The following is a 13,011-nucleotide window of genomic DNA, read 5'->3' on the forward strand; positions in this document are numbered from 1 at the left end:
AGCTCGCTGAAAGCCTGCCTAACATCCTCAGCGTTCCTTCTACCTATGTCATTGGTGCCAATGTGGACCATGACTTCGGGCTGCTCCCCCTCCCCCTCAAGGGCCCGGGAAACACGATCAGAGACATCACGTACCCTTGCACCTGGGAGGCAACATACCAAACGTGAGTCTCTCTCGTTCCCACAAAACCGCCTATCTGTGCCACGAACTATCGAGTCCCCAATTACTACTGCTCTGCTCTTCTTCACCCTTCCCTTCTGAGTAACGGGGACAGGCTCCGTGCCAGAGACCTGAGCCCCGTTACAAAGTATCCCTAGTAGCCACACACGCAGACGACAAGCAACATGAATTCGACTGGGACAACACTACCATTATAGGGCAAGCCAAACAAAGAACAGCCAGGGAATTCCTAGAAGCATGGCACTCATCCACAAACTCCATCAACAAACTCACCGACCTGGACCCAATATACCGGCCACTGCAGCGGACAGCTGGAACTGACAACCAGAAACGGCAGGGACAGGCCACTATAAATGCCGGAGGAAAGATCACAGAAGCGCTTCACAGGAAGCTCCCAAGCACTGAGGATGTCACCTAGACAGGGGACGAAACGTTTGCAACAAAAACTTCCAGCTCGGCGAACAGAACCACAGCAACGAGCACCCGAGCTACAAATCTTCTCACAAACTTTGAAGTTGAAAATATTGTCATGAATGTACCTCTAACCTTAGAAAAAGAAAGAAATATTTGTATTCAGTGCTGTCAAGTAAATGTAAATGCTAAAATTAATATAACTATATCAGTTACAAAAGCCCAAGGAATATATAGCTGTTGAAAAATAAAATAAATTACTGGCTGATTTTGATCATTTGTGAAATAAAAATAAATTAAAAATCACAAAACAATGTACATATAGAGTCATAGTCCGCACCAATCTGACCGGTCCCATTTGCCTGCTTTTGTCCCATATCCCTCCTCTTCATGTACACATCCAGATGTTACCTGCCTCCACCACTTCCTCTTCTTTAACTATGTAACTAAATATAATGGATAAAGATCCTGTGTCTTTTAATTATTGTGGGAAAGGTGCTATCCTGTAAGTTAGGATAGTAAGTTACTCAAAAGTAAGTTAGTAACTATTTCCTAATCAAGTATCCTTAAAATATTCAAAAGATTTAATAACTATGTTGTTTTAAAAGAAAGTTGTTATTCTGTGTTAACTTTGTCTGTTCTGTGTGGTACATGTTATAATAATTGATATACATAACCTTGGCATAGTGTATATGTGCCCAATAAAGTTACATTAAACAAAAATATTCTTTAAAGTGTTGGCAGTGCCAAAGAAACCAACTGCTGAACAAGTCCAACCAATTGAAATTTCAAGACAAAAAGTTACTCCTATAAAAGGTACATTTTAAAAAAATCATGTAAATATTATTTCTATATCTTTTGTCACTATCAAGTGAACAATTTCGCAGTCACAATCATGTTCAAACTTTTAGTACTTCACTATAGTGAAAATCTAAAGTAAAGTTTTTTTTAACTAAAGATAGTGAAGATAGTGTTTCTTAGAATATGTTATTTCTCAAATATAATTCACCAATGCAGAGATATGTAAATACTAGTATTTTACTACTCTGTCCTGTAGTGTAGAGGATTTCATTATTTTGATTTTAACAGTTGTCCTGTGTTTGTAAAAGAGCATTACATTATGTATTAATTTTGAGCATTATATGTTTTCTTGTGTGTCTGGATTTGGTGAGTCAACTTTAGTGTTGTCTGAATCAATCTTAAATGAACCTCCTCTTAAATGAATGATGTTTTTTAAAGTGCGAGATGTCCCAAAGAAAACATTGGATGAAGAACGTGTTATTATTTCAAGGGAAGATGTTGCACCAACTAAAGGTACAAAAGAACACAGAAGAATTTCCATCCAAATCTTATTCTTATGCACTTTGCCACTCTATTCTTTACATTGTTGCAAAAATGCACATTTCTTTTTGTGTCCATAAATCATGACCAGATGTTAAGTATGGTGTTTTTGTTCCAGCATAGCTTCCATTTTCCAGTGTTTAATCACTCTGTCTGCTATGCTGTTCTTTTGCAGTGTGATAGTTAATGAAGTTTTTGTTTTAAATTTGTGTCAGATATTTATACTACTGTATGCAAAAATTGCAATACCCATTGCAATAGTTTCCGCATTCGTTTAATACTTGTTTTATTACAAATTGTTATGTCCTATTGTGTTAGGTTTTGTCTGTTATGTCATTTTGACTTTAAGCATCTTAATGTCTTTATATATTTTCTTGAAATAATTGCACTGTAACATAAAATCAACCTAAAATTATAATAATGTTGTTTAAAGTGCCCGAGCTTCCAAGAGAGCTTGTTATTGAAGTGGAGAAACCGACTGCTATTCCAGGAACAGCGGAGGTTCTTCCAAAAAAAGGTATAAAAGACTGGAAAGGGTTTCAAGCAAACCTCATATTCATGGAGTATAGGATTCAGGCCATTGTATTATAACATTGTCTTTTACATAAATATATTTCATTAATTTAACTAAAACTTCACTTAGGACACAATTAAGCAAGTTGAATTGTTGTTTTTGTCATTGCTGTTTTCTTCTATTTATGTTGTGAAGTGTGAATTAATGTACTATGTCTCCTTCTCATATTCATGTTGTCTATATTAATGGTAAATTCCATATTTTTCTCTTTGGAGAGTACAGTCAAAACTTGAAAATGAGAATTTTGCAGATGTTCATATTTGAACACAAGTCTGCTATATATATGAAAAAAACTTACTTTGCCAATTGATAAATTCCACAAAGTAATGTCTTCAGAAAGATATAAATATTCCTCTTAACTGATTTCTGAGTTGACCATTTTAAAAATACAAAAATATAGTTTGAGATGCGCTTGTTCAATTCCAGTGTCGAGTGTGCTAGACACCTCATTGATGCAACATTACTTTGATGTTAATATTGACATTTCCAAATTCCATCCACCAATTTTGACCCTGTCTTAACCTCGCGAGTGTGGTGCTGGTAAAGCACAGCAGATCAGGCAGCATCTGAGGAGTAGGAGAATCGATGTTTCAGACGTAAGCCCTTCATTGGGATTCCTGATGAAGGGCTTATTCCCGAAACATCAATTGTCCTGCTCCTCAGATGCTGCCTGACTTGCTGTGCTTTTCTAGCGCCACACTCTCGACTCTGATCTCCAGCATCTGCAGTCCTCACTTTCTTCCTGTCTTAACCTCACCAGCATCAAAATAATCATGAACTACTCACAAGTTAGCGGCTGATTATTTCTCGTGATTGTTGGTTTTAGAACTTTGAGATACATGCCTAAGCTTTAAATACAATTCACAGAATGGCCTGATGGTTGCTAAGGTACTATGTTAATTTAAAATCTTGTGGTACAACAAATTGTATCGAGATTCAGGCTTCCTGGCAGATTTTTGTTTTGCCTGTTGAATTGAACAAGATTAGGGGAACAAAAAGAGGCATCGAGAGCAGTACTAGCTGCGAAAGGAAGAAGGGGTGCAGAGGTACTGTCAGCAGAAGGCTTTATCAATAGATGACCTTTAGGGAACAATTTTCTTAACTTCACCACGGACCAATGTTTGAGATCTCTTCTCTTTACAAAGGAGATCATAATAAAAATCTGTTGCAGTGACTTCGAGGTAGGACAAAGACAACACTGGCTGTGTCTGTAAAAACAATGTAACTCTTAACGTTTCTGTACCTGATTCCTAGCAGGTTGTTGATGCAGGTATAAGTAACTTGTTCCAGTTTGGAGTACACTGCTGCATAGGGAGAATCACTGAGGCTCTCTGCACACAGAGAGACAGATTCCTCTCATTCATTCTTGCTAGAGACAAGCAGCATGGGGGTGTGTGTGGCATGCAGACTTTCTTATGGTTCAAGGTTCCAAGGATTAGCTGCACAGTGCTTTGCTTGAACTTCATGTGAACTGAGCAATTTTCATTAACTGGAAGGGACTCTTTATGCTCTGTCTGTTGTGGATCATCTTTGTGAATGTCTGCCTTCTTAGCAGTGGTTCATTGTGCCATCTTTTTTGAATCATCACCATGAGACATAGGCTGACTACTAGGTTATCCACATATGCTTCATATATTAATATTCATATGTTTAATTAAGCAGCAAAATATTTTCCAACATGTATAAGGGATTTATTATAAATCTATAGTTTAGATCAAGCTTCAGTTTCCACCTTTCCCTTCAGGCTCCTTATCCAGGCCAACAGCTCACTGGGGCAAGCTTAGCTCTTTACATTTTTCCTGGACTGGTTCAGCTGCACCTCTGAAGTGAGTGGCACTTGAACCCAGGCCTTTTGGTTCAAAGATATTTTGCCAAAAGACGCCTAGCGGAACTCAGCTCTTAAATAGAAGTCCAATGAGCATAAACATCCAATGCTTTGCATTTGAGCCTACTTGAACATTAGAGGGACCTGCATTTTTAACTCTGATACCAGACCCACAAGAGAAAGCACAGCATATCTACATTGAAAATTACACCATCAGAAGTAATATTATATAGTATGCTACAGCCCAAATCAGTCTGGAGAAGCCATGTGACATTCAACTTAGCAGGTATTAAGGTTTCTGCAGGTATGTTTCATTTCGCAGAGCTTGCTGCATAATTTCCTTTGTAAGGCAGGATCCTTTGAAAGGGAACCCTTTCTATCCAGTCCAATCTGATGAAATCATTTGTGCTTATTTGCAGCACCTCAATCACACTTCCCCAGTCATCAAGAGTCCAAACTCCTTATCAGACTACAATGTTCATCTTCTTTCCGACACCAAAAATGTAAAAACCATTAGCAAATGCACATTCTAATACAATTTTAGAAATGTAATCATGAGATAAGCTATATAAAATGACCTGACACCCTTGTACTTTCTGCAAGTGCTTGCCTCATACTGAGACAGGTTTCACTGACACTGTTAGAAGACCACTGCTGATCAGTGGCAGCTACTTACCCTGTTGGACAAAGAAAAAAGCTGCTGTCACTCTAAGGGCCTCCAGTTGAATACTAGTGTCAAAAAAAAATGGAGCTTCCATTGCAGCATTCAAATCTCTCATGTCAGCTGCAATTGTAGTTGTCAGGGCATCACAGTGGGTTTCACAAGTACAGTGAAGCGGATGGGCACATATTCCTTGTTTGAAAAAGTGGTTCCAAAGTCTGTGCAAAAAACACAGTACCAGTCTCTGCTGGACATCTCCCTGCTGCTTGATACTAAATGCACATTTAACAGCACACTGAGCTTTTGCAGTCAGCGTTATTCAAAAGCCTGGACTATCGAAGTTCTCATCGAACGTCTATGTAGTGTGGCCAGTCTGGATGGTATGTGACTGGGAGAGGAATTTGCAGGCAGTGCTGTTGTCCTTCTAGGTAGTAGAGGTAGTGATTGAGTTCAAAATATTTTGCCAAAGGGGTATTGTCTGATTGCTGCATTGCCGATTGTTGCTAGTGCACATTGTAGCCAGCTTCTATCTGTGATGCATGAAATGAATGTTTACGATGATAGATGTGTTGTTAATCAAGTGAGCTGCTTTGTACTAGATGGTGTCAAATGTCTTGAATGTCAAGCAAGTGGAGAATATTTCATCCCTTCCTGAAATGTAACTGGGAGAAGCTGGACAGGCTTTGGTTCACTATAAAATTCCCAATCAGCCTGTTATAGCTACAGTATTTCGACAGCTTTTAAGTTTCTGGTCAAGTAACTCCTAGTATGTTATTGGCAGGGAGTTCAACAATCACAAGGTTGAAGAATGATAAAGAGAGATAATTAGTTTTTCCCTCGTTGGGACTGGTCTTTTCCTCACACTCGTGTGCCACAAGATTTAGCTGCCAGTTATTATGTCGGAATGTTGCCCAAGTCTTGATGCATGTCGGCGTAAGGGTGCCTTTCTATCTGAGAAGTTGTTAATAGTGCTAAAGAGAAGACTGGAGGACTGTTTTTGCTGCAACTTTGATTTTTTTCCTGCTTTTTGTACACAGGACATACCTGAGCATTCTTGCATATTGACAAGTAGAGGCCATGTTATAGCTGTTGCGAAGAGGTTGGCTAGAATGCAGTTACTTTCAGAGCACAAGACTTGAGAATTACAGTCAGACTTTTGCTAGAATTCATAATCATTGCAGTAACCAGTGCCTTTGATCCTTCATTGATATAGATAGAGTGAATTGAATGCGCTGAAAACTGGTATTTGATATGCTGAAACCTCAGGCAAAAGCCAAGATGGATCAGGCATTTGACATTTCCTGCTGCAATTGAAGGTTGCAAGTTCTTCAATTCCATCTGTGTGCTTCCCCATCAGTGAAGATGGAGAAGTTCACAGAGTCACCTCCCGCCCTTAATTGTTTCATTTTTCATCACTATTCATAAGTGAATGTGTCAGGACAACAGACTTTGATGTAATCAATTAGTTGTGCAACTGTTTAACCTTTTGTCTCTTGCAAGCTGTTACAACGTTTTAGTATGGATGTAGTACACGAGTGGCAACTCTAAAATATTTTGTACATGTTGCTCTTGGCATTCTTTCCCACACAGCTCCTCATTGAACCATTGAAGGCCCACAGCGGCTCATGGATACCCAGTTCTGAGCAGCTAGATTTGTTCTTTCTTTCTCACACATCCACCCACTTAACAAGCCAGCTCAACCAACATTAAATTTTCCCCTGAAAAATATGTGCTATCCTCAGTCCCATCATTCAAATGGCAACCAATGTAGAAAAGTACTAACTCATCATCTGAGCAACAGTGATAATTGATAATGGGCAGTGAATTTCCTTGACCTTATTTGACTTGTTAGCATGACAGTGCATGATGTCTGGACTTGAGGATCCCCAGTGTTCCCTCCTACTGTGTAGAACAGTGCCACTCCTAATGGTAGGAGGTCCAACTGATGGGAAAGAACATTGCCAGGGGTTGGTGATGCGGGAGTCTGGGACATTGGCTGTTGAGGGTATGATTTGGTGACTATTTCTCTATCTAGTTGACATGCTACTTATCCAGCAGAACTCTGCCAGAACTCCCTACAGTTCTCCCAATTATGGCACCACTGCCGAGATATTTATGATGATGCAGGTCACGTGAGCAGGATATGCCTTTGTTTCTTTTTTACGGTGTTCAGGTTGATGCCAGGTGATGAGTCTGATTTTATGTTAACCAATCTCGTCCCCAAAAAGTTAAAATTAAAATAGATAATATTGCCTGACATTGAATTTTTCTGCCAAATAAATTTGGTGTTCTTTTAACCTATTTCTTAGACATAGGTATATTGATTATTAACATTTTAACATTATACTGTTTCTTAAAGTGCCAGAGGTTCCTAAGAAGCCAGCTCCTGAACCATTGAAACCAAAGGAAGATGCAGTTATTCCAGAAAAGGGTATATTTCATTTTGTTACTTTGGATGTTGGAAATACTTGTTTAGCTAAATACCATGTTGCTTTTTGAACACTAATATTCTATTTCATTCAGGTTTCATGTATTTGTTTGGTATTATTGCTACAAATTCCAACAACCACAACTGCCCTCCTTGGTGCTGGGTTGAGTTCAACCAGTGGGATGTTTTTCTCTGTTAATTCCAGTTTTGCTAGGTTTCCTTATTGCAACACTCAGGCAGTTAAAACCTTGATGTCAAGAGCAGTCAAGTTCACCTCAGTTCTTGAATTCAGCTCTGTATCCATCTTCGAGTTAAGCCTCCAATGAGGCTAGGAGCAGAGTGGTCCTGACAGATTAGCTGAGCACTGAATTTAGTAGCAATATCATCTACACCATATTATTTTTGTTTGGTCGAGGGTAGACGTTCGGGATGTTAGTTAGTCATTATGGAGTTTTCCTGCTTCTTGTGGCCTTTTTGAAATTTTTATGTTGATGCCAGTATTATATCAGCACTGGAGCAAATTAGCTGGAACACAGCGTATGTACAGCAAACTACAACCCATAGCCTTTGCTTCAGAAATTTCATGACATCACATGAAGTGAATCACATCGATTAAACCAGCTGCTATGGCCTCAGGAGGAGGCTGAGATGGATTATCCACTTAGGATTTCTGACTGAAAATGTTTGCATTTGTTTATGAGATGTGAGCATAGCTGCCTAGATCAGCATTTATTGCCTATCCTCAATTGCCTTAAGGCTGTGAATGCTTCACCTCTTTCTCTTGCAGTGTCATCAGTGTAGATAGCGTATTCATTGAGCTTCCTTCGCCTGGTAATTGTTTCAATGGCTATCAACACTTGTGGCTTCATGTGGCAGGATTGCAGAATGTTGATCAGATCCATTGATTATTAAATTGCCAAGTCTGTCCATAGCATGCTGCTTCCATCGCTTAGTAAATATATGGCCCGGAGTGATACTTTCACTGTGTTGGCCCCTCATTTTTAGGTTACGTTGTTGGCATGGTCTCCTATATTCCTTATTGACTCAGGATAAATCCCTTGGTTTGATGGTCATGATAGAATGAGGTCTGGTGTGTGCCGTGAGGCTGCAGATTGTGATTGATGATAATACTGTTAATATTGATAATCTGAACAATTCAGAGTCTATCGTATGTGGCATGGTGTAGTGTCTCCGAGCGTGCTGACAGATTCAGTTTGGAAACAACTACAACTTTAGTTCTCAGTCAGATCGGTTAGTGTTGATGTTACTGAACTATAATCAGGGCGGAAACCTCCAGTCCTTCAGGTGGAAAGGCAACTTAGGTAGGTGAGGTCATGGTACATCAGGACCTGATTGCTTTTGTTCCTCTGTCCAAATCAGGTTCTGTGCAGAAGGCAGATATGTGACCTTCACATACCGCTGCTGGTAGAGGCCCATAAGTGGTCAATTAATAACCAGTTAAAGGCCTATTCATGCCTGGACTGCAATTATCTGAATTCCAGATGAGACAGCTAAGACGCAATGCACCTGACTGGTAAACTATTGCAAACTGCCTAACAGAGGTGTCGGAGGGTCCCTTCATCTATGTGATTTGTAGATGACATAGGGCAGGTCAACAGTTGCTAGAGGCAGCTCTTAGTTCCCCTCCCCTATGGACCCCAACCCAAGACACCACACCCAGCCCCACCTCAAACAACATTTACTTGACTCCTTTGTTCTCACAGTGTTGCTGTATTCCACCTTATTGGTGACTCACAGAGTATGGCAGCTGTCAGCCTCTCCTTGGCTGAAACCTCTTGCTGAGTGGTGTTTCTGCCTCTATGGGCTTGAGTTCAGAGAAGGGCCTAATGCTGTCCTTGAAATTGTGTGACTAGCAAAAGAATCAGAGTTGGTACCATATCATCTTTGAGCAGGCAAGTAAGACACCTGATGAAAGCAGAAGATCCCACCATTGATAATATTCATAAAACTCCCCCTCCTAAAATGTATTCTTTACACTTTCCGTCCTCCATGACTTTTTCAAATGGTGATGAACATGTAAGATTACTAATTCTTAGGCTGAGGTAGGTTAGTAGGTGAGAATCAGCTGATGTTTCTCTCATTTTTTTGACCTTATGCCATAAGATTTCAGGGAGTGTGAAGTCAATGTTGTGGGCTCCAAGGTTCACTGTGTCAAGATTATATACCATGGCATCTCCACCTTTGGTGTATCTGTCCTGTGGTGGGACAGCACCTAGTCAGGGATGATGATGTCAGTCTGGCTCTACAACCTAATTTGGTGTGTGTGTTTATATCAGATTGTTGCTGTTGTACTTTGTGAATCTTCCAATTTTGGCGCAAGTTCCCAGTTGTTACTGAGGAACACTTTGCAGTGTCAACCCGGCAGGCTATGTCTTTACTATTCTTTACTGTCCATGCCCAAGTCAGTGCTGTGTTGTCACTCTTGTTTCAGTTTAACAATTTTTTCTCCTAGTTTATGCAAATGATGAAAGACCATCTCTTTCAAATGTACTTGTGTTATTTCACAATGTTGCTAGATATCATAATTGTAAAAACATTGAACCTTAGGAATCCTAACATTAAATTGTTCATATTTTTAAAGTGCCAGAAGTTCCTAAGAAACCAGTTCCTGAACCATTGAAACCGAAAAGAGAGGTGGTGGCTCCTGAGGAAGGTACTTTTCTTTTTGTTATTTATAGATACTGGAAATACTTATTGGAATAAATAGTACATTGATGCTTAAATATTCATATTTTGTTTTTTAGTTTGTGTTTTAAATGTTTAAGTACTTGTATTATTGCTACTAACTCCAAGTCATGCAACTAGCTTCCTTTGTGCTACAGATGTTTCCAAACAGTGAAGTGTTTTCCCCCACTCCCCATTAACTTCAATTTTGCTTTCGCTACCATACTCCTTCAGTTTTGCTTTAGTGCCTTACCTAATCCAATGCACTCTTGATCTCAAAACAGTCACTCTCACTTCACCTCTAGAGTTCATGTCTTTTCTTCATGTTACAAACAAAGCTAAAGTTAGTTGTTGAGCAGAGCCCAAACTGAGCATCAGCGAACTGTTTAAATTGATAACCCTGTCACCTGCACCTTCCATAGTTATGCAGTTGTTTGAGAGTGTTGATGGGGCATCTACTGGCAGGTTTGGATTTTTTTCTGATGCTGAAAATGAGCCCCATGTCCTTGTCTCTGAGCAGCCACCTGCTCTCCCCACTCCCTTGCCACCTTGCCACCAACCCTATTCCTGCCTCACTCACTGTGGCTTAGGGTTCTTGGCTACCAACAGCAGCCACCACTCCTGGTGGGACTGCCTGAAATGGACTTCAAGATTAGTCAACAGCTCTCAATGGGCAGAATGTCAAAACCTAAGGTCCTGGATCCTTGGGTAGGTCGGATGCTGGTCATGTATGAGCTTTACAGGTGCTTAATCAATTCAGGCCTCCACTTCAGGTCTAACATGAGTTTCCAAATCATTCTCCATCTGGTGGGCTGAATCCAAGTCAATTGCATTAAATCCAATTCCATAAAGTTTCATGTAGAGGGTTCCCAGGACCTACAGTATAGTCACTTCCCATGACTCTGTCCTGCTTGTAGTACAGGACATAATCCAGAGATAGTTATGCAGCAGTCGGGTATCTTGACTGTAAAGTATGATTCAGTGAGTACAACCTCATGAGGCTGTTGCTTGAATAGTCTATCATAATACTCATCAATTGAAGAGCCTTCCCAATTTTGACACAACACCCCAGATATTGCCAAGGAAATATCAACTGGGGGGGTGTTATATTTTGTTTCCAGTATTTCATGAATGCTAGTCTTGTCTTACTTTAACTGATTTCACCCTCAGCATTTGTTCAGCAGAATAATGTCGCTTTTGATACAGCTTCTGCACTATTTTAACTTGTTGCCTAGATATATCAATGACAAGAACATTTGATCTTAAGCATCTTAACATTGTCCTTTTTTTTAAGTGCTAGAAGTTCCAAAGAAGCCAGTTCCTGAACTCTTGAAACCAAAGAAAGAGGCAGTCGTTCCTGAGAAAGGTAGCTTATTTTGGTTATTTCAGATGCTGGAATTACTTGCAAAAAGCAAACAGCTTGTGGCTATTTAAATATTAAGAAGCTGGGCTATGTCCAACATTAAGAAATAAAGATACAAAAGTTAAAAGTAAGATTTAAACTCTAAGAGCCAGAAACTTTTTATGATCTATTAAGCTGAGATGTGAATCCTATGTGAATATCCATTTAATTTCATACAATTCAGAATTACTTTCGTTCATGTAATTATTTTAAGTACTCTTTTTTATTACAAAAATAGGAATCACAACATCCTAAATTTGTGCATTATTTTGAGTACAATAATTATAACTTTAAAGAAGTTACTTTCACAATAAATTTACATTCATTTGTTTCATTTGGTTTGATTTTACCTTCCGTAAATTTGCAATTGTGACTGTTACAATTTCAATGCATCATTCTCTACATCTATGCATCTCAGTGTTACTTTCAACATCCTCAAGATCAAAATGCACATCTGCACCTATTTTCTGAATGCTTGTTAATGCTCTGTATGTTTCAACATCAGTGTCAAAGGTAATGTGTGTAGCATCACACACTACAGACAGTGGCTAATTCTGCATATTGTGTTTTCATTCATGGGAGATGTGTATCACTGACTAGGTCATCATTTATTACCTATCCTTAAATTCCCTTGAGAAGGTGATGGTGAGCTGCCTTCATGAACCATTGCCATCTATACATAGCATGGCACACACACATTCTCTCTCTGTCTGTCTGTCTCTCTCTCTGTGTCTCCCCACCCCCACCCCCTCCCACTACCACTCCCCCGCCCCTTTTGGGCAGCAGCTATATCTTTCAAGGCTGATAATACTGAGCTGATCAGTGTCAGATATTGAAATCTGTCTCTTATATTCTGTGCCCTTGCCACTCGAAATGTTTCTTCCAAATAGAAATAGAAATTCATCAGCTAAGGGACAGCAGTGAGTGTTAATTCACAGGAGGTTTCCTTAATTATGTTTAACCTGATAATGTGAGACTTTACGGCATCTGAAGTCAATGTTGTGTGCTCCTAGTGTCATTCCAATCCCAACACTACTGTGTCTGTCCTGCCGGTGAGATAAGACATATCCTTGATAGTGTTGCAGGAGTTGGGGATATTAGCTGTTACTGGATTAGTGGTGCTGGAAGAGCACAGCAGTTCAGGCAGCATCCAAGGAGCTTTGAAATCGACGTTTCGGGCAACTGTTGAAGTCCACATTGATGCCCTGGGGTTGAAGTGTTCCGAGGCGAAAGATGAGGCGTTCTAGCTGTTAGTCATGATTTGGTCTGTATGACTATGTCAGACTGTGGCTTTACCAGTCCATGAGACAGCACTCTGAATCTTGAAATAACTCCCCGAATGTTAATGAAAAAAGATTTGTAGCATCAACTCAGCTAGATGTGACTTCATTGTTTCTTTTGTTCAGATCAGTGCCAGGCAATCTGCCGAGTTTTATTTTAATCAATTTCTTCCCTGGAAGGTATAAATGACAATAGATAGTGTTGTCCTGTGTTGAATGTTTCT

The 13,011-nt window shown here is 39.7% G+C and overlaps 1 protein-coding gene across 1 annotated transcript in view; it reads left to right on the plus strand.

Moving 5' to 3' along the window:
* Positions 1–13,011, plus strand: part of ttn.1 (titin, tandem duplicate 1) — a 336,276-nt gene that overhangs the window by 180,634 nt on the left and 142,631 nt on the right. The window contains exons 140-145 of the mRNA XM_043694489.1: positions 1,327–1,407; positions 1,831–1,905; positions 2,366–2,449; positions 7,352–7,423; positions 10,023–10,094; positions 11,400–11,471. Coding sequence (XP_043550424.1) covers positions 1,327–1,407; positions 1,831–1,905; positions 2,366–2,449; positions 7,352–7,423; positions 10,023–10,094; positions 11,400–11,471 — 456 coding nt within the window. The remainder of the gene's footprint in view (positions 1–1,326; positions 1,408–1,830; positions 1,906–2,365; positions 2,450–7,351; positions 7,424–10,022; positions 10,095–11,399; positions 11,472–13,011) is intronic.

This window comes from Chiloscyllium plagiosum, chromosome 7 (genome assembly GCF_004010195.1).
Source record: "Chiloscyllium plagiosum isolate BGI_BamShark_2017 chromosome 7, ASM401019v2, whole genome shotgun sequence".
In the NCBI taxonomy this organism is placed as follows: Eukaryota; Metazoa; Chordata; class Chondrichthyes; order Orectolobiformes; family Hemiscylliidae; genus Chiloscyllium; species Chiloscyllium plagiosum.